Source organism: Heptranchias perlo, chromosome 2 (genome assembly GCF_035084215.1).
Source record: "Heptranchias perlo isolate sHepPer1 chromosome 2, sHepPer1.hap1, whole genome shotgun sequence".
NCBI classification, from domain to species: Eukaryota; Metazoa; Chordata; class Chondrichthyes; order Hexanchiformes; family Hexanchidae; genus Heptranchias; species Heptranchias perlo.
In genome coordinates this window covers 168385231-168407534 of record NC_090326.1, presented here as the reverse complement: position 1 = coordinate 168407534, position 22304 = coordinate 168385231, and the positions used below count along the sequence as shown (strand labels likewise).

The 22304-nt window shown below is 43.5% G+C and overlaps 1 protein-coding gene across 4 annotated transcripts in view; it reads right to left on the bottom strand.

Annotated features, from left to right (window-relative positions):
* The window catches only part of hsf1 (heat shock transcription factor 1), a 91827-nt gene that overhangs the window by 51520 nt on the left and 18003 nt on the right, over positions 1-22304 (bottom strand). For 3 of the 4 annotated variants that reach the window (XM_067968928.1, XM_067968955.1, XM_067968937.1), the window contains exons 2-4: positions 10454-10562; positions 8989-9125; positions 4219-4343 (exon numbers count right to left, since the gene is read on the bottom strand). In XM_067968928.1, coding sequence (XP_067825029.1) covers positions 4219-4343; positions 8989-9125; positions 10454-10562 — 371 coding nt within the window. The remainder of the gene's footprint in view (positions 1-4218; positions 4344-8988; positions 9126-10453; positions 10563-22304) is intronic. The other variant, XM_067968945.1, reaches the window with a different exon arrangement.

The window sequence follows — 22304 nt, the reverse complement described above, 5'->3', positions numbered from 1 at the left end:
CCCTGCTCTTTCCCCACAGCCCTACAACTTGTTTCCTTTTCAAGTATTTTTCCAATTCTCTTTTGAAAGTTACTATTGAATCTGCTTCCACCGCCCTTTCAGGCAGCGCATTCCAGATCATAACACGCTACATAAAAAAATTTCTCCTCAGCTCCCCTCTGGATTTTTTGCCAATTATCTTAAAATCTGTGTCCTCTGGTTACCGACCCGCCTGCCAGTGGAAACAGTTTCTCCCTACCTACTCTATCAAAACCCCTCAATTTTGAACACCTCAAATCTCCCCATAACCTTTTCTGCTCTAAGGAGAACAATCCAAGCTTCTCCATTCTCTCCACATAACTGAATTCCTTCATCACTGGTAAATCCCCTCTGCACTCTCTCCAAGGCCTTAACATCCTTCCTGCAGTGTGGTGCCCATAATTGAACACAATGCTCCAGCTGAGGCCTAACCAGTGATTTATAAAGATTTAGCATAACTTCCTTGCATTTGTACTCTATGTCTATTTATAAAGCCCAGGACACCGTATGCTTTTAAAAAAAATATATTTACATCGTGAATTTACTTTTAAACTAGCGCATTCACTTTTTCTCTATCAGGGTTGTGCGATGATGCAAAATAAGATCGGAACTCAAGGTGGTGAATCCCGTTGTAGTTTGATGCTGTGTATCACTCCTCATCCTCATTTCCAAATGCAGCCCGAAATTTCCAAAACAACTTAGCAATTGGTTTTCTCCAACAGGGAACAGCATTATCTCCTCCTCCCTGTTCTCTCATAAAAGCAAATGCAAAGTTGGAAACACCACAGTTTCCTTCCGATCTGATTTTACACTTTTTTACATCAGGATAAACGGTCAGTATTGTCACAGCTTATTAAAAATAATCAGCAGGTTTGATGGTGTGAACTCTGCACTGTCGGTGTGCCCGTTACCACTGACCTGTTCTTCCCCCACCACCGCCCACCCCCCCCACCAACTGATCTCAGACCCTTGTAAAGCCTGCTCAGAGGGACTGCAATCACTTTTCCAGCAATGCTGTGTGTTTCTGTGCTCCCACCGGCAACTGGGGCAAGAGCTTTACAGGAACAGGTGCAGATATCACAACGTATGACAGTAGAGGGAATGACATGCATCAGTCATCACAACAGCTGGGATCAACAGCAAGGGCCAGAGTCTAGGGGAGAGATTCTCTCTCTCTCTCTCTCTCTCTCCATCCCATGGTGCTGAACATGGATAGTCAAGACAAAAGTATGTTGTTTATGGCAAACATGGTTTGAGGGTCGGGTATTGAGGGAGGACTGCGATGATGGAGGCTAAAAAAGCTCAAAGAGTGGAAGTTAGAGAATGCAAGAACAGTATGATTGGAGTCCCAAGGAACCAGGCAAAACATTAGCAGTTGGTCTTTGGCAGCAAGGGGCACAGCATATGACAGCACCAATCAAGGCTGAGCACAAGTTTGAATCCCATCTCCATTAAGTGCCCAATCTTGACCCCATCCCTGTGAGGAGGGGCAGTGGATATTGTAACACACAGGCACAGTTGTACTCAGCCTAATGACAATTATTTCAAATTGGAGACCTGATAGCAAACAGCACAACTGCATTCCCAGCTGCTGACACAGGTGGCAGTGGAAGACCATGGGGCTAATAATTAAGGAAGAAATAAAAGGGTAAATGCCTAGAAAACAAAGACATTTAATGTACCTCAGGCTCAGATCATAGAATCATAGAACAGTTACAGCACAGAAAGAGGCCTTTTGGCCCATCGAGACAGCACCAGCTCTTTGTTAGAGCAATCCAGTTAGTCACATTCCCCTGCTCTTTGTTAGAGCAATCCAGTTAGTCACATTCCCCTGCTCTTTCCCCATAGTCCTGCAAAGTTTTTCCTTTCAAGTATTTATCCAATTCCTTTTTGAATGCCACGAATGAATCTGCTTCCACCACCCTTTCAGGCAGCGCATTCTAGATCATTACAACTCACTGCGTAAAAAAGATTTTCCTCATGTAATGGAAGAGAAGATTCCAGTCACACATCTGTTCTGTTTACAAATCCACCACAATCGACACCAGGCCGACAGCACCAGCTTCCCAACTGAACCAAATAAAAGTTGACGAGTCATAGTCATATCTTTTTCTTGCATGGAGACAAAGGACACTTAACTTCTTAGCACTCTGTGGTCATATCTGGACATTGTCAACATAGCATCTTCTAATTACTCCCAGGTATCAGTTAGCTCGCATCTAAAATTACAAAACCGTGGTTGATGAGGGGCACTGATATGCACACCCTGAAATTCCCGCCCCAAGCCCTTGCCTCCGACGCTCCGTTTGCCTTCTCACCTTGAAGAGGCTCCTTAAAAGTCAGTTTTTTGGTCACCCCTCCTAATATCTTCAACTGTGGCTCAGTTTCCTCTGGAGGACTTTGGGATCTTTTTCTAAGTTAAAAGGCACTAAATAAATGCAAGATATTATTGCAACCATGCTCAATTTAATGATGAGAGTACGGTCGCTGAACAGTCAAGAATGAAAACCACCAAAACATTTGCTGATGCTAAATGAACACTCCATGTTTATTTGAGCCTTTGTTGATTAATTGTATACTTTCACCTCCAAAAAAAAGACCAATTTAAATCCTATCAAATATTCCACCAGTAATATGCAGCCTATGAGTTGGCAACAAACAGGAATGCACGTTGTTGGGAGGGCAGCAGGCTCCAGACATACTGCTCTAGTCAATGGGCAAGTTCTGGAATGTACTGCCTGAAAGGGCAGTGGAAGCTGATCTAATACTAACTTTCAAAAGGGAATTGGATAAATACTTGAAGGAGAAAATTGCAGGGCTATGGGGCACATACATACGAACATACGAATTAAGAGCAGGAGTAGCCCATTTGGCCCCTGGAGCCTGCTCTGCCATTTGATAAGATCATGGCTGATCTGATTGTGACCTCAACCCTACTTTCCAGTCTACCAACTATAACCTTTGACTCCCTTGTCAATCAGAAATCCATCTAACTCCGCCTCAAAAATATTTAATGACCCTGCCTCCACCGCTCTCTGGGGAAGGGAGTTCCACAGACTCACCACCCTTAAAAAAAAAAAAAAAAAAAAATTTCTCCTCATCTGAGTCTCAAAATGCAAGACCCCTTATTTTTAAACTGTGGCTCCTAGTTCTAGTCTCTCCCACAAGGGGAAACATCCTCTCAGCATCTACCCCTTCTAGTCCCCTCAGGATCTTATATGTTTCAATAAGATCTCATTCTTCTAAACTCCAGTGTATACAGGCCCAACTTGTCCAACCTTTCCTCATAAGATAACCCCCTCATCCCAGGAATCAGTCGAGTGAACCTTCTCTGAACCGCCTCTAAAGCAATTATGTCCTTTCTTAAATAAGGAGACCAAAATTGCACAGTATTCTAGATGTGGTCTTACCAATGCCCTGTACAACTGTAGCAAAACATCTCTACTTTTATATTCCATTCCCCTTGCAATAAATGACAACATTCCATTTGCCTTCCTAATCACTTGCTGTACCTGCATACTAACTTTTTGTGATTCATGTACTAGGACACCCAGATCCCTCTGTGCCTCAGAGTTCTGCAATCTCTCTCCATTTAAATAATATACTGCTTTTCTATTCCTCCTGCCAAAGTGGACAAGTTCACATTTTCCCACATTAAACTCCATCTGCCAAATTTTTACCCACTCACTTAACCTATCTATATGCCTTTGCAGACTCCTTAGGTCCTCTTCACAACTTACTTTCCTACCTACCTTTGTGTAATCAGCAAATTTAGCAACCATACATTCGGTCCCTTCATCCAAGTTATTGATATAGATTGTAAATAGTTGACGCCCAAACACTGATCGCTGTGGGACTCCACTCGTTACATCTTGCCAACCTGAAAGAGCAGGGGAATGGGACTAATTGGATATAGCCCTTTCAAAGAGCTGGCACAGGCACGATGGGCCGAATGGCCTCTTTCTGTGCTGTAAGATTCTATGGCCAATGGACTTGGTCACAATGCATGGGCAGCCATTACATTTAAGACTGCAGATGGAGGCTGGACCTAAAACAGGGTAGAAAAGATAACTTTTCTCCTCAATGCCATTAAGTGTTGGAAATTTCCCATGGCGTTGATGAGCACAGCATTTGGTCAACTTATGGTAGCTGTCAACTGCCCCATTATACATTTGCAGCATTCCAAGTTCAGGTACTTACTGCTTCATGGTAATTAATTTGGAGTCCAGGTTCTCTTGCTTCCCTTTCATGATTTGAACATCAGTTAGAATTTTACTGACGTCATCTGTCCGGACTTTTATCTCTTCAGGCTTCACAGTCGACATCTACAGGTTTTTAAAACAAACATTACATTAACAGCAGATTTGACACAATGTATAAAAAGGGACTACAAGCTATAATGCTGCCAAATTCAGAAGCCAGTCTAAGGTACCATCTGCACAGTGACTAATGCCAGTCGACAAGAGCAGTTGGCAAAAAATAAATAAAACTCTGGCGTTTTATTTGCTATTTCCCACAATATTCAAAATGCAAGGGGCAAAACAAAATAAGTGGTGATGAGCAAAAACCTGGCGCATATTGTAAAGCCCTTGGCCTGGGAGTATTTGGTGATGACACAAGATGATGAAAATGGTCGGGTGTTTTGATCCCCAGCACCAACACCAGTCATTTGGTTATTAGATTAAAAAGAAAATAAAATTGACCGGTTTCGACACAGTAAACCGTGGCCGCAGAGAAACTGATATCCTCAGCTGAAGATGTGGCTGTCTCCAGCCTTGAGCTGCTTTACATAAGATACAATTCAAGGAGCAGTCATTCATGGCTGTGGAAATTGCTGCCAGAGTCAGCATTCCCAGGAAAAATGTTGGTTCAAACTGTAGATCTCATACTTGTCCATATCTGGCTTTGCCTATAGGTAAATGCCTGTTTTACTGCCAGTGTGACACATGGGCAATCAGGAGTTCAGTATGTGGGGGACTGTGGCACAGACCTATGATTTCATGCTGCAGTCACGTCCTCTGAAGTGGGGGTGGGGTTTTAGGACAGGAGTGGGATGGACTCAGTTGCACCAAATGCAGCCACAGTTCTTGGCCACCATTGAGGCAATTCTCCTCCTGCCCCACTTGAGGTTCTTGGGTTTACCAAGAAGGGAGACATGCATGCTAGGGTTCAGTTCCCTGGGTGGTGGGAACCACAGGTACTTGGCCAAGTGGTCATTTTGCACCTATGACTGAGACTATTTGATGATGGGCACCCTCACAGAATGAGTCCTTGCCTGTGCTCAATCAGCAATCACCCTTACAGGAGGGGTCATTAGCACAATAGGAACAGAGGTGTGTGAAACAGTGGGAGCCATTTATGGACAACCTCCACATCACCAGCGATTCCTTAGCAGCCTGCTGCTTTGTAGATCTCTGGGCCTCCATTCACAGCTGTGGAACTTGTGGCCAGAACTTTCATTTAACACCACACATTCTTCTCTAGTCCAGTCAGAGAAAGCAAGGGAATATTATTGGGAAGCATGGAAGTCTCAGCACTCCCAGGAAAAGTGAAAGGGCTCTGTTAAATCTATAGGTCTTGTACTTATCCATCTTCACCCTTGCCTCTAGTTAAGTGCCTGTTTTACTGGCAATAAGGCATGCATATGAAGAGTTCAGTGTGTGAGGGACTGCAGCTATAAGGTCGTTAGCTGTATTCCTGAGTGTCGCCTTCAAGCACTATACTGCTTGGGTCTGTAGCCCTCACCAAAAAGCTACCAACAGGCACAGGTGTGGAGGGTCGCATAATTAGAAATTTCTTCTTGCCTCTCCGACATACCTGCACCACCTCGTCTCTTGAATTTTATATACTTTAAATTTTGCTCCTCGGCTGTGCTCCCGATTTTCTGTGTGCTGTCCTGGGCAGTTGCCCACAGAAAGGAGGGGAGAACTCAGATCAACAGTTCCATTAAAACTGATGATCCTGTAGTTTTAAAAGAGCCATCTCACCTCCTGGAGGAATGCTGGCTTAGCTCTGCTTCTTCATATCACTCCCTTGCCTTCTCTCTCTGAATAAGAGAAAGGTGGGGAACAGCAACAATTCCCAATTCTGGCAAACGTGTGTGTGAATGGAGAGCCAGAGACTCACCAGCAGTCAGTCTGTCGAGGGATTCGAGTGAAAGACACAGGCTACATGCAGCCCCCCAGGTGATATGACGACAAACCGTACCACACAATGACAGCCTGCATCAGTGTGCTCGGTCCACCATGCAGGAAATTACTGGCAGAGAAGGAGGGGAGGCATGCTGCTCGACTTCCAGTAAATGATCAAAGGATAGCTGGCCTCTATTCTCTTCACCCCTCCATTGGCAGCTGTACCTTGCGACGCCTAGGCACCATGATCTGAAATTCCCTCCTAAACCCCACTGCCTCTCCACAGTCCTATCTTCCTTTAGGACTCTCCTTAAAATCCAACCCCGTGACCAAACTTTTGATCACCACCTCCCCTCCACCCCAGGCTCAGAGTTCATTCATCTCCTTACGCCACTGAAGCACCTTGGAGAGTTTTTCTATGCTAAAGGTTGCTATATAAATGCAAATTGTTGTCGTTCTTCAGTAATTCTGAGACTAGGAATGATGCATGTATTTATGTGCTAAAATACTTCAGCAAAAGCACACTGAACCACAACTAAATGATCAGTTTTCTAACTAAATTGCTTTTAGCTTAGATGAAGTGTAAGTGGGTGGAGAGAAAGGCCAGAAGAGAAAAACCTGACAACTGCAGATGTCACAAGAGAGCATGATAAAGAGTGATATTTATAGTCCTGATTAATCGTGAATTGCAGAGTTATTTACAGAAAATGCTGAAACACACAGCAAGTCATCCAGCAGCTGAGCCAGTTAGTTAAAGTGGGACTCCCCAAACATTAATGTATGGTTTCTGTTACAGACACAGACAGTGTGTTTCCTGTATTGTTTTTATTTCAGATTTCCAGCAATTTTCTTTCATCTACAGCATTTTGTAGTTGTTAAATGCAAACTTAAAATTTATACATGTAATAGGGAACAGAACTGAAGACTGTGGTGAAAGAAAAAAATCTTGGTATCACAGTACGTAACTCACATGCCGTGTAGCTTTATCGAAAGCTAATAGGGTATTGGGCTGCATTCACAGGACTCTACCACGTCGCCCTTGTTGAAGACCTTGGTCAGGCTTCATTTAGAATACTGTGTCCAATTTTGGTCCCCTCACATGGTGAGAGATATTGAGGCTTTGGAGAAGGTTAACAGGAGGGCCGTAAGATTCATTCCCAGTTTAAAACACCGCAGCTAACCAGGAGGCACTGGGCTAATAATCTAGAGAATGCGAGTTCAAATCCCACCCACGAGTTTGAGAATTTGAATTCAGTTTAAAAAAGCACCTGGAAGTAAAAAGCCAGAAAAAAAAGTGACCATGAAGCTGTCGGATTGTCATTAAAAACCCGACTGGTTCACTAATATCCTTTCGGGAAGGAAACCTGCTGCCCTTACCCGGTCTGACCTATGTGTGACTCCAGTCCCACACTTATGCGGTTGACTCTTAGCTGTCCTCTGAAACGGCCTAGCTATATCAAATCAGGGCAACAAGGGACGGAAAATAAATGTCCACCGTGCCCATGACGTCCACATCTCAAGAATGGAAAAAAATCTCATGGCGTAGAACAATGATTGTATTAATATCACGTGGGGGCTACTTGTGGAGTTTTGTCCATCATCTGTATCCCTCATCCCTGCTGCCGGTGTGAGGCTTGCTGAAGCCTTGTTTGTAAAATGTACGGCTGTGCGGGATGCTAAGTCATAAACTGCAGAAAATGGTCAGTGTGGAGTTAGCTCATCTCAGTTGAGCCAGCGCCACTACAATTGGCCTTCATGCTCTGGGGTACAGAGGGGCTGATGAACTAGGACGCCCACTCTTGCAGCGGCCCTTGCACATATGGTCATTCGATGAGAACTGCACAAGGCTCAGATGTGGTATCTTCCATGTTAGAAGAAGCTGCTGAAGAATAGCTACTTTTGAGTGAGACACTGAGGGCTGGTCAGCTGGCACTGAACATAACTCCAGCAAGAAACAGTGCCTTCAGGAGAGGGGGAAAATGAATACCAACGTTCGGCAATTGTGTGCTGGGTGCCTCTTCGGTTCAGAGGGTGTATTTACTGGCCTTGATGGGGACAACAGGATAACCTTTTTAAAGAGAGTCAGACACACGACACCACAGGATAAGGGGCGGCAGGAGGGAGAATTCCAGTTTGCCTATCTTTTATTTTGTTTTGCATTTTTTGGAGACTTAAAAAGCTAGTTTCTTGGTATCACACTTTTGTGGGAAGTACTGGGCTCTTTAGCAGGAGCAATCGACCTGAATGCCAGTTTCCTATTGAATCACCAAATTTAGAGCACAGAAAGAGGCCAACTAGACTGAAACATGAAGACCGTTCACTTGTGCCAAGTACTGGAGAGTCCCTTGTGCCTACACAGCACTAGCCTAGTACAAGTTAGTGTCATCTAGGGAGGGGTGAAGGTAAATAAAAAAATACATAACTTCCAAGCCAATGACATTGCCAGTTCAACTCAGACTGGACGTTATAAATGCAAATGGAAACTAGAAGTAGCCCCAAGCAATTCAATGAAGGTATTTGTATTGAGCCTTCCTCTGGAGAAACCCACCCACAGCTAGGGGGCTGAACTTCCTATCCACAGGATAGTGTGCATGCAAAGCCTGGCCGGCTGGGTTGAACTGGGGAGAGGAAAGATGGAATAGGATGAATATCTGGAGTACACCAAGTGACTGATAATATTGTGTTAAATCTGCCCCTATACCCACCCAAAAATCAATTCTGAAAGGCAGCTTCTGGTGTATAAATCCAACAATTCACAAGACTTTGTGGAACGAGAGAGAGAGAGAGAGAGAAAGAAAAAAAAGGAGATACATTGGTACTTAGCTTATTTTGCACTTACACTGGTTACCTTTCTCTTGATATTTTCCAGCAAGTGTTCCTGGCCACGGATGAAGTATAGGTGCTGAAACTCCGTATCATCCTTCTCTGGTTTCACCAACCCACCTTGCTCAATGTTCACAACTTTACGAAAACCATCTGCAAAGGCAAAGATAGCCCGGGGAGGTCAGAGTTAAGTGCCGCTAACCGTCTCTCTTCACAAGTCACCCCCTCAACCCCAACCCTGAGGATAACAGGGTAATACTCACAAAAAAAATGTGCTTTATCTATAACGGCTGGAGTTATTGTGCCAGCCAGCCCGTGATTTTCTGCCGACTCACTGTAATGGGGGATTGGGGTGGGGGTGAAGGTGCTGGTGAGAGCACAAATGGAAATCCCCGGCCAATATCCCAAAATAAATGGAAGTTAAAGCTGATTGTGTTTTCCCAGGTGGGTGGGTGATTAAAGAGATGTGGCTATTACTAATTAGTTAGATGCAGACCTGCAAAGAGCGAGACTCTGATGGAGCCATGAATCAATTCCACATACACTGTACACAGCTCCTCTAAGAGGAGCCCTTTCTCTCCCCCCACCACAAATAAGTCATCTCCAAAGTTTTTTCAGGGCCCTTCAGGGCATCATTCTGCCATCTTGACCCTTAAAGAGTCCAACTCATGTTGGCATACGGTACCACAAACACTGGCAGCCCTCCAGTACTCTCTCTCACGTGTGAGCCGAGACATTGAGTGCTGGCAGGTGACTTGACTCAGCATGGACGCAGGGTTGAATCTGGGACCTAGTGGGTCTGTACAGCTCAGCACCACACCAGAAAGTACACTTACCTCCTGAGCCATTGGGACTTGTTTATTTCAGGGCTCACTGTCTTCATTTCAAATTCTTACAGGATAGCACGTGATAAAAAATTATTTCAAAATATAATGGGGGGTGGGGGACAGGAAATGTATTATGTTGGAGCAGTACAGCTGTGGGAAATGCAAATTCAACGCTTAACACAGCCGAGGAGCTGCTCGTTGTGCTAGGGTGTGGGGCCGCAGAGTGGAGACCAGCATCTCCTCACATGGAGAAGTGTAGGGGGAAAATAATTCCATGCTGCTCCAGCATAGACTCCAGACATCTTGTGTTGGGGAAGCCTGGCAGGGAATCAGCCACCTGTCACGTGGCTACAGGTGGTCAGGCAATGTGCAACTTGTGGAAAATGGAAGAGGAGACTGGTGAGAAAAATAAAAAAGGGAGTCACAGTCACAGAGGGGAAGCCTGTGCAGGACAGCAAGAGAACGTGCATGTGCGCAAGAGAGCGATTAGCAGCGATTATCGCGAGAGAACAATGCTTTGTTGGCTGGATACGTTTTCTTCAATTTATGTTTAACTGATCACCACCACCTCCCAGATGGGTGCCTCGCTGCTGGGCACACACTCTATGCTTATAAAAGGACCAAGCACAGGATTTACCACCTGCCACCACTTACACATGTTGAGCTGCCGTACGAAGCTGGCCATGTTATTGTGCTTGAAGTATTTTGGAAGCACTTCTTTTGCGAAACGTCCTTGGTCAAAGACATGGAAACTGTTCCCACTCTGCGGAGGACAAGGGAAACAATTAGCAAAGCAGGCAAACTCAGATTATGTGCCAACTGGCCGAAGCATTAAAGATGAAGTATTAATTACAACTTGATTTTTGAATGTAGGAGCTCAAGTGGAGAACAGGTCATGTTTTTAGTACAGTTAATGCCAGTGAACCAGGTCAGGATTAGTGAGGATAATCTGGTATCGAGGGCAGCACAGTCTCCCAGACACCTTTTCAAACTATATTCAATATAGTTTCTGCTTAGTCAGACAAGTGGATAAAGACGACAAACTCAGTTGCACCAGGCTCCAACTGTATTGCAGAGAACATTGAACACAAATTTCTATTCACTGAATAAACAATTCAACAACTGAATACAAATCTAGTTGGTTAACTTGAAACAAACATTTTCTTTTTGGGCCCTGAAGCTTCGGATGTCTGAAGCAAGAACTAAGCTGGAATTTATGGTACAGGAAGAAGCAATTTGTCCCAGTGAATCTATGCCAGCTATTTGCCAGTGCAATCCAAAACTAATCCCACTGCTCAGCTCTTCACCCTAAACTTTGTATCTTGCTCTGTTTTAAATATTTACCCTACTTTCCCTTAAAAGGTGTTATGGTTTCTGCCTCTACCACTCCATGTGACAAAGCATTCCATGCTCCAAAAATCCCACTGCGCAAAGAAATCTTATCCAACATCTAACTTAACTCTGACAATTTTAAAATAATGATTCCTCATCACTGACTCCCAAACCAGAGGATATAATCTTTTACTATTCACCCTATCAACATTTTAAAATTTCTTCAATCTCTTAGCCTTGTCTGAGCCAATGGAAATAGTCCCCGTATCTCATGACTCATCCTAATTACACAGTTGTCCATCCCTGGCATCATCCTGGTGAATCTACGCAGTACATTCTTCCAACATATGAACAATGACGGACCCTCTGGTCCACCCAGTCTGTCCTACACAATTGAGATACTTTGTGTATCACTTTATATACACTCTCCACCCCACCCAAAACTCTATAGTTTTAATGTCTTTCACACAGAATGCTCAAAAATCCACAATTACTCTAACTGTGGCCTACCAATGTTTTGTATAAAGTTATCATACTTCAAATGGCTTATACAGCAATACATTATATTCAACTAACATCACAAAAAGAGATGATCTGATCATTATCACATTGCTGTGCACAAATAGGCTGCTGCGTTTCCTACATTACAACAGTGATTACACTTCAAAAAGTGCTTTATTGGCTACAAAGTGCTTTGGTCCTGAGGTCGTGAAAGGTGCTATATAAATGCAAGTCTTAAATTCACATGAGAGAAAAGATATATAGATGGAGAGGTTTTGCCGAGTACTGGTGGCTAATTAGCTCAAATTAAGAGCACAAATATATTCTTGCACAATTTACTCTTGCTCAAAGTATATCAGGTTAAGTACATTTTTTTTTCTAAATTACTGGTACTAATAGACTAAATATCGCTAGTAACAATACAGATTTAAAAAAGCCACGGTAGGTGGGTGGAGATGGGCAACTTTAGAGCTGGAAGTAGGTGCGTCTTTGTGACGGAGAGAATATGGAGTCAAAAACTCAGGTCAGGGTCAAACAGGATGCCCAGATAACAAACAGTCTGGTTCAGCCTGAGACAGTGACTGGGGAGGCAGGTGGAGTTCGGGGCTAGGGTGCGGAGTTTGTGGTGGGGGCTGAAGACGATAGCTTCATTCTTACCAATATTTAGCTGGGGGAAATTAAACCTCATCCAAGATAGAGAAGCACTGCAAGCGGCTCGGATAGTTGGCCAACTTGAAGGCTGCAGAAAATGTTGAGGAAGGATAGCACACCATGGTCATAGTTACAGAGAATATAATTTGTGACCTAGGTTAGGGCTGCGAGAGGGGCAAAAGCCAAATTGATGGGATTTAAACAGAGTTGCAGCAGAAATGTTGAAGCGGGGGGGGGGGGGGGGGGGTTGTGCCTGAGGAAAAGGAATCCATTGTCTAGGTCAGCTAGCACAGGAGCCAGGAAGGAACGTTCAGGGGTCAGGAGTTTAGATGGAATGAGATTGAGTAAGTGTCATGGATGTAGAGGCTACTTTAATTCAAAGTATCTAATAATTCTATTTTTTTTCAACAAAGTATCAGCGTCCCACTCTGCTGGATTATTAATGTTGTTCAATTCAATTCATTGGATAATTCACTTTTTATTGTGCAAAAAAAAAGACATTTGGGAGTAGACTGCACTCCTGGGGAGCCCTAACCCGTACCTAAGCTCTCTGACTTCTGGCAAATGAGGTGTGTGCCTACAGGGAGACAGTGGACACTCCCCAAAATTAGAGCTTGACCATTCAGGAGGGAAATCAGGAGGCATTTTTTCCCACACAAAGGGTAGTGGAAATCTGAAACACTCTTCCCCCAAAATGCTGTAGATATTGGGTCAATTGGAGCTTTCAAGATGGAGATCAATAAATTTTGTTAGACAAGGGTATCAAGGGATATGGATCAAAGGCAGGTAAATGGAGTTGAGGTACAAATTAGCCGTGGTCTAAATGAATGGCACAACAGGCTCGAGGGGCTGAATGGCCTATTCCTGTTCCTACGTCCACTCAATATTTGGTAAACACAAGCTCTAGCTATGTGGATTTCTCAGTAGCGTGGTTCAGAGACTCAATCATAAGAGCGGGTTTCTGCATGCATCAAACATCTGGCTGATGAAAAACAATGTATTCCATATATATTCAAAATTAGTTTTCAGAAAATGTACGGTTATCAAAGTTTAACAGCATTGTACACGTTTAAATCACTGAATTTAGGATTTGTAAAATGAGTTACATAAGACTGAGCATGACCATGCCTCCAGGCAACGTTAAGTGAACCGTACTGTCTCGATCACCCCAGAGTAGTTCTCACTCTCAACACCACTCAACTGTATCAGTACAACCAGACTGCTTTAATGCTGTTATTTCATCCTTATTTCTTTTGTAGTTAAGAGTTCACCATAATTTCAGATCGCATATTGGGGGTTTGGGATGGGGCAGGCAGATATTCGATCAGTTGAGGCTGCATACAACTGGATCATGGTACACGGGACAGAATTTCTTGTAATGTGAAGCAAAGTAACAACTTGCATTTATACAGCACCATTAATGCAGTAAAACCTCCCAAGGCAGGAGAGATTATCAAACAAAATTTGACACCAAGCCACATAAGGAGATATTAGGACAAAATTCAAATTCAAGAGTGAGGGAAGGCAATTTTGAGGAAAACTGGCAAAATCAAATGGCAGTGATCTGAAATGGGCATGTGTGAAGTGAGCAGGATGTTTAACTCACTTACCAATGCGAGTCAGAAACAGATCACACACCAAGAGAAATCATCGGCACTGCTTGAAACTAAACTGGGGTCTGACTTTCATACTGAGTACGTTGGCTTACAATTGCTGCCTGCCTGTTATTTGCCTCTCTGACCCTGGGCCAATTTCTGCTGTCAAAGGCATTTCCATATTTCAGGTGGGTGCTACTGGGGTGCTGGCCTCACGTGGAGGACAGAGGGTGGAAACTCGCCACCGTTCCTTGCTGTAGCTAAGCTGGGTCGCCTGAACAATTTGAAAAAATAATGAGGTTCCATTTTCAAACAGGCCAATTTCTGCACTGTATTCAATCGTGCTGTTGGACATCAGGGATGCAAGCTCAGCAACGCTGCCCACCAGGGATGCACAGGTTGAGTCCCTTGCACACGTTACCACTGGTAACACTGTAGTGACACCCACCTCAACCACCACCAGTGAGGCTCAATCTCCCGTGGACCAGATGCTTAGGAATAGTCTCATATTGCAAAGCATAATAGTATCATTTTTTTATACAAATTATATGGAATCCATGATGGGACTGTCTGCTCCCTGACAAGTAATTTTTCCTGCAACAAAAATTGCTGTTATGGCAGTTCAGACTCCCCACTTTACCTATAGCAACTTGGGTAAAAAAAAAATGGCACCCTGTTCTTTTTTAAAAAAACATTAGCCTCAGGTTGAGGAACAGCGGTTAGGACATACGTTGCTCTGCTCAATTTTCACTTTCAAAAATACTGAAATTGCACCTTCATTGCTCCCCTCTCCGCCCCGCAACATTTCAACAGCTGCCCCGCTCAGTGACCTAGCTCTTGGCCCTGTTCCTTTCTCTCTCACGACAGTTCCTTTTTTGGCTCATTCCCTCCCCCATTTTCTTCCTCCTTTTTAGATTTTTTTTCTTTTGCATTTTTCTAGTCCCAGATTTTAAACCCCTGTTACATTTTTTTCTCATATATAAACTGGCCATCACCCCAGGTACAACTTAAAAAAATAACAATTGCATCTAAGTCTCACCCTCCAGTTTTAAACAATTCCTGCCCTGTCTAAAGCTCAAGTACTTCCCATGCCAACCTATCCCACCTCCTCTTCTCCACCCTACCTTCCAATTTGCCATGAAATCCACTGGTAAAAAATTAAACTAATGGTGCCAAATATCCACACTGTACCACCAGAGTGATGTCTGCTCAACTGGCAGTGTACTGGTGAGCACAACTGTTCCGATGCAAGTGATTCCATCCCCACTCGATAACCCTGACTCAGCAGTGTTCCAGCAGGCAGGGAGCTCTTTGCACTGGCTCCTCTACTAACCACTTCCAACCAAATGCACACGTAAGAAAGAAAGACTTTCACAACCTCAGGATGTCCCAAATCACTTTACAGCAATAAAGTACCCTTTGAAGTGTAGTCACTGTTGTAACATAGGAAACGCGACAGCCAATTTGCACACAGCAATGTCCCACAAACAGCAACGAGATGATCTGTTTTAGTGGTGTTGATGGAGGGATAAATATTGGCCAGGGTACAAGCACATTGTTAATTTCCATTTTGTGGAAGTCTATGGCTTTTCTGCAGATAACTGATTTCTCTACCCTGCTCACCATCAGTTACTGGTCATCAAAATGCACCCTTTAGTACACCTGAAAAATAGAGCGTAGTATTTAAAAATAAATTCTTAAAAAAACTTGCCGAGGTAATTGACTGAACAATCAATTTATTGCTAGATGCTAAAAGGTGGAGCTTCTGTGATTGGCCCCTTGTTCCATGTACCTCCCCCTGACTTTCACTGGAGTATCAAGGGGTGTGGGGTAAGTGTGGAGCTTTAACTGAGATGAAGAATCTCAACACCTCTCCATATTTGAGCCCAAAGTGACAGCACATGGAGTTTTTACTTGTATCAAATACAAAAGTTTATTTTCACATCTGTATCCATTACAACACAAAGCAACTAAATCGTGCAACTTTAAACGAAGATAAGGAAATCAATTCAGATATTCTAAAACCTGTTCTTTTTGGCTTCAATTTCCCAAAGATTTATGAGAAGCACTGGACCAAGTAATGAAGCACGGTTTAACTGAAGAGACAAAAACCTCCAGCCAGACAGCTTACTAGACTGCCACTTCTTACTGTGGGGGGGGGGGGGGGGCGGGGGGCAGATGGGTGGTGAAGAGATGAGGGAAAAGAAATGGGGTAACTGGATTGGACTAAACATTAATTTAAAAGCAAAATACTGCGGATGCTGGAAATCTGAAATAAAAACAGAAAATGCTGGAGAAGCTCAGCAAGTGAGGCAGCATCTGTGGAGAAAGAAACAGAGTTAACGTTTCAGGTCGAAGACCTTTCGTCAGAACATTAATTTAATCTTTCTGTGCATGGAGCTGGTTAACCAGTCAGCTCGAGCGTCATTAAATCACATTCTTTTCATACCTCATGCACAGTAATTCTCACAATGTTGGATATACTGCAAAGGCTTGTCTGTCCTATTTTTAGAATGCTGTGCTCCATGGGTATGGGTTGCAACTTCTGATCAGACTTTTTCCCTGTATAATCTCAAGTTGATATGTTCTTACACGTTATTTCATTACCTATAGTTTTTTCTATTGTGGAGGGGAGCGCGTGATATTATATAATTAACGCTGTGATAGGGAAGGCTAAGATCACAAAGATTCAAACACGACGATGAGAATTTTTAATTGGAGCTGGGGGACCGGCAGCCGATGTAGCTCTGCAATAGGGGTGATGCGTGAATGGGACAGAATATGGGCAGCAGAATTTTGGATGAACTGATGTTGAACAGAGGGTGGAGGATGGGAGGCTGCTGAGATTATTTCAATAGCTAAATCTGGAGGTGACAAAGGCCTGAACGAGGGTTTCAACAGCAGACGGACTGAGGTAGGGATGGAAGTGGGTGATATTACGGAGGTAGAAGTGGGTAGTCTTTGTGATGGAGAGGATATGGGGGTCTGAAGCTTATCCTGAAATCAATTGGGACACAAACGTTGCGTCTGGTTCAACCAGAGACAAGGCCGGAAAGGGAGATGGGATTGGTAGTGAATGTAGCGTTGGTGACAGGAGCCGAAAACATCGGCTTCGGGTTTTCCCTATGTTTAACTGGAAGAAATTGTGGCTCATCCAGGACTGGATGCTGGGCAAGCAGTCTGACAACACATAGGCAGGGGAGGGGGTCGAGAGATGGTGGACAGGTAGAGCTGATTCTCATCCATGTCCACGTGGAAGCTGAGCCCACGTCTTCAGATGATTTTGTCAAGGGGCAGCATATAGATGAGGAAGAGGCGGGGGAGATGGCAAGGGTAAATCCTTGGGGGACCCAAGAGGTGTGGGGGCAGGAAGAGAAATCTTTGCTGGAGATGTTCTGGTTACAGTTGGATATCTAAGAGTGGAACCAAGCGAGGGCAGTTCAACGAAGCTGCGCAATGGATGAAAAGCATTGGATGAGAGTGGTGTGGTCGACTGTCCTAAAAGTTGCAGGGGTCAAGAAGAATGAGGTGCGATGGTGCACCATGGTCACAGTCACAGGATGTCATTTGTGATTTTGATTAGGGCTCCATTTAATTTATGTGACCCAACTTTATGTACAGTCATGGTGCGATAAACTTTGGTTTTATTTTTAAAAGAGCTAATATTTTGTGATTGGAGTTTTTGCCAAAATGATTTAAATACTTTTTTGAAAATAGATTTCTCTATAATGACTGGTACTTCCACATGTATTGATCCTTACTGCAGCACCAAGAAGAAATCATTCCTACACCACACAGCTGCTGAAGTGACAGGGCAGATTTCAAAGAGCTGTTGCTCCATTTCCTGGTGAGGCAGCCTCTGAAGCTAGTTTTTCATCCTGGAAACCAATTAGTGTGAAGCATTTGAACATGAAAAATACACAGTATTACTACTGCAAATTATCACTATCCACTATAGTGTCACTAGGCATGATCTGAAATCTTAAACTGTCAGCCCAAACTTCCTTGCAGCCATTGGCAGTCGAAAGCTGCCAGATTCAAACCTCTGGACAGCCAATTGCATGCTGCAATTCCACCCGTCTGTTTCCGTGGTAGAACAGAGGCCTTTGTAACGAGTGCTTATTCCAGTTTAAAAAGATCACTGTTTTGACGCCCCTCTTAAAAATGAGCCCAGCCCCACCCGCGTCAGCTTGGCTCAGCAGGTAGCACTCTTGCCTCTGGATCAGAAGGTTGTAGATTCAAGTCACACCAGAATATGAGCACAGAATCCAGGCTGACACTTCGATCACATAACAATCACTGTACTTTACATAGAATCAGAGTGTCTACAGCCCAGAAACAGGCTATTCGGCCCAACTGGTCTATGCTGGCGGTTATGCTCGACACAAGCCTCCGATCACCCCTCTTCATCTAATCCTATCAGCATATCCTTCTATTCCTTTCTCCCTCATGTGCTTATCTAGCTTCTCCTTAAATGCATCTGTGCTATTCATCTCAATTACTCCTTGTGGTAGCGAGTTCCACATTCTTACCGCTCTTTGGGTGAAGAAGTTTCTCCTGAATTCATCAAGGTTCTATACAAGTTTAACATAACTTCTCTGCTTTTCAATTCTATCCCTCCAGAAATGAAACCCAGCGCTTGGTTTGATTTTTTATGGCCTTATTAACCAGTGTTATTACTATCTGCACCCTCGATCCTGCTGCTCCTCTACCTCATCTAGACCCTTATTATCTAAGCAGTATGTGGCCTCCTTATTCTTCCTACCAAAATGTAACATCTATATTGAAATTCATTTGCCAATTACCCGCCCATTCTGCAAGTTTATTAATGTCTTGTATTTTGTCACAGTCCTCCTCTTTATTAACTATACCCTCTAATTTGGTGTCGTCTGCAAATTTTGAAATTGTACTTCTGATTTCAAATCGTTAATGTAAATTGTGTACAACAATGGTCCCAGCTCCAATCCTTGTGGAACACTCTAACCTTCCACCAGTCTGAGTAACTATCTTTAACCCCTACTCTGTTTTCTGTTCTGTAGCCACTTTAAGGTAACTTGTTCTTTGTGAAGTGGTTTGAAATGATCCTGATAAAATGCTATTTTAAATGCAAGTCTTTTCTACTACTCAACAGAAATTGAGAAATTCACGTGTAATGGCAACTCCATTGTTTCTTAACTCTAACCAAATAGATTCTGTCCTTGACCCCTCCAGGACATCCTCTCTCTCCAGTACTGCGATATTCTCCTTAATCAATACTGCCACTCCCACTCCTTTCTTTCCTTCCTTATCTTTCCTGAACACCTTGTATCCAGGAATATTTAGTACCCAATCCTGCCCTTTTTTGAGCCAGGTCTCCATTATCGCCACGACATCATATTCCCATGTGGCAATATGCACCTGCAGCTCTCCAACTTTTTTTTAAACAATGCTTCGTGCATTTACTCACATGCACTGTAAACCAAATTTTAGACTTTCTTGTACTCTCTCTTGGTCTGATCCCACCTACTATTTCTTATTCTAGTGCTATCTTTCTCCCCCAATCCTTGGTGCACCTGGTTTCTCCTTTCCAATACTACATCCTGGTGCCCACCCTCCTGCCAAATTAGTTTAAACCCTCCCCCACAATATTAAATGCCAGCAAGTGGGCACATTGAGTTGACAGTTGGTACAATAAACAACCATCCTCTCGCCTGGATTTCAGGATCTTGGTGGCTGCTAAAAAGTTTCAACCAGATAATGTCTGAGCCAAGAAAAATTTTAACAAGGCAAACTTCAAAAAAAACCTGGAAAATATTGCTGAAAAGTATCTCTTCATAAGAACATAAGAAATAGGAGGAGTAGGCCGTCTGGCCCCTTGAGCCTGCTCCGCCATTCAACAAGATCATGGCTGATCTTTTACCTTAACCCCATTTTCCTGCACCATTCCCATATCCCTTGATGCCTTTAATATCTAGAAATCTATCGATCTCTGTTTTGAATGTATTCAATGACTGAGCCTCGACAGCCCTCTGGGGTAGAGAATTCCAAAGATTCACCACCCTCTGAGTGAAGAAATTTCTCATCTCAGTCCTAAATGGCCTACCCCTTATTCTGAGACTGTGACCCCTGCTTATAGACTCCCTAATCAGGGGAAACATCCTCCCTGCAACTACCCTGTCAAGCCCTGTAAGAATTTTGTATGTTTCAAAGAGATCACCTCCCATTCTTCTAAACTCTAGGGAGTACAGGCCTAGTCTACTCAATCTCCCCTCAAAAGACAATCCTGCCATTCCAGGAGTCAGTCTGGTAAACCTTTGTTGCACTCCATCTATGGCAAGTATATCCTTTCTTAGGTAAGGAGACCAAAATTGTACAGTTACATTTTTTTTGTTCTGTATTCTTTTGGAGTTTGCCTTGTTCATGACAAATGGTACAATAATAGCGTCCACGAGTAAACAACCACCAGAAGTTAATGCAACCTAAACAAGCATTCTCCAAGATGGATGAATGGGTTAATTATAAAATTACAAAAAAAAAACTTTACAAAGCCTACTCTGGGAGAAGTACAGGAGTTTTATAAAATAAGTTAAAAAGCATATCTTACAACATTTATATTTATGATACACCCTTAATATAGAAAATGCCACAAAATACTTTAAAAGGGGTGGCTGGGAGAGAAGAAAATGGAAATAAACAACAACTTGTATTTATATCACGCCTTTGATGTAGTAAAACATCCCTAGGTGCTTCATAGGAGCGTTACCAAACAAAATTTGAGACGGAGCCATAAAAGGAAATATTAGGACAGGAAAGAGATAGTTTTAAGGAGCATCTTAAGAGGAGGAGAGAGGTCTAGAGAGGCGGAGAGGTTTAGGGAAGGAATTCCAGAGCCTAGGGCCGAGGCAGCTGAAGGCATGGCCACCAATGGTGGAGTGATTAAAACCTAAGATGCACAAGAGGCCAGAATTGGAGGAGCGCAGAGATCTCAGAGGGCTGTAGGAGGTTACAGAGATAGGGAGGAGCGAGGCCATGGAGGGATTGGAAAACAAGGATGAGAATTTTAAAAAGCGAGGCGTTGACGGACCGGGAGCCAATGTAGGTAAACGAGCACAAGGGTGATTGGGGGAGCGGGTCTTAGTGAGAGTAGGGTACAGACAGCAGAGTTTTTGATGCGCTCAAGTTTATGAAGGGTGGGAAATGGGAGGCCAGCCAGGAGACCATTGAAATAGTCAAGTTTAGAGGTAACAAAGGCATGGATGAGGGTTTCAGCAGCAGATAAGCTGAGGCAGGAATAAATGAGTGGAAACCAAGATATGGTGCAAGTATTAGGAGAAGTGATGGAGAGCTTAGGTAAAGAGACGATGCAATTGGAGAAGACTTGTTTTTTGAAAAATAGTGTAAAGAGACGTGGAGTGTCAGAGAGAATCGAGAGTAGGGTCAATGCGGTCATAGAATCTGCTACCAATGGTGAGGTGAAAGCTGAGGTGGGCGCAGAGGTAGGGTGGGGCAAGGCCACAAAGTGATTTGAAGATGAGCAATGAGGACAGGGAGCCAATGTAGGTCAGCGGGGATAGGCGTGATGGGCTAGCAGGATTTAGTACGGGATAGGATATAGGTAGCTGAGTTTTGAACAAGTTGGAGTTTATGGACGGTGGATAATGGGAGACTGGCAAAAAGGACATTAGAGAATTGAAGTCCAGCACGACAGCAATATGGATAAAGGTTTCAGCCGCAACAGGGAATGAGGCTGGGGGTGGGGTAATCTTTGTGAGGTGGAAATAAGTGGTCTTGGTAATGGATGGAATATGGTGTTTGAAGCTCAGCTCTCTGTCAAACAGAGAACCAAGGTTTTGCACAGTCTGTTCAGCCTGTGGCGGGGGTGGGAAAAACTGAGCACGATGAAAAGATGGAGTCAGTGGCACGGGAGTGGAATTTGTGGCACTTAAAATGGAAACAATGGCTTTGGTCTTGACGTTCAGGTGGAGGAAATTTTAACTCATCCATGACCTGATGTCAGACAAGGTTGTCTGACAGCCAGAGGTGGAGACATAGAGCTGGATGTAATGGAAGCCTGCAGGAAACAGGCAAACTTAAAAAAAAGTTTACATAACAACTTGCATTCATATAGCGCCTTTAACGTGGTAAAACATCCCATAGCACTTATTTTTCAAATGGCAACAAAACTGACTCAACCAGCTACAAACTCACTTGCCTCAACATCAGAAACATAGGAGGAATAACGTAACCAGCTCAGACTAAAAAAGATGCTGGTTGTCCAAACTCCTCGACTCTTTCAGGATGTTACAGATAAAGCAGACAGTAGCACTGTTTCAGATATAGTTTAGGCATTTGGAAAGCTTTTAATGAAGTTCCGAGTAAAATAATTCTGATTAAAAGCTACAATAATCCAGGGCGGAACATGGAAGTGGAGCAAGATTCAAAGCAGT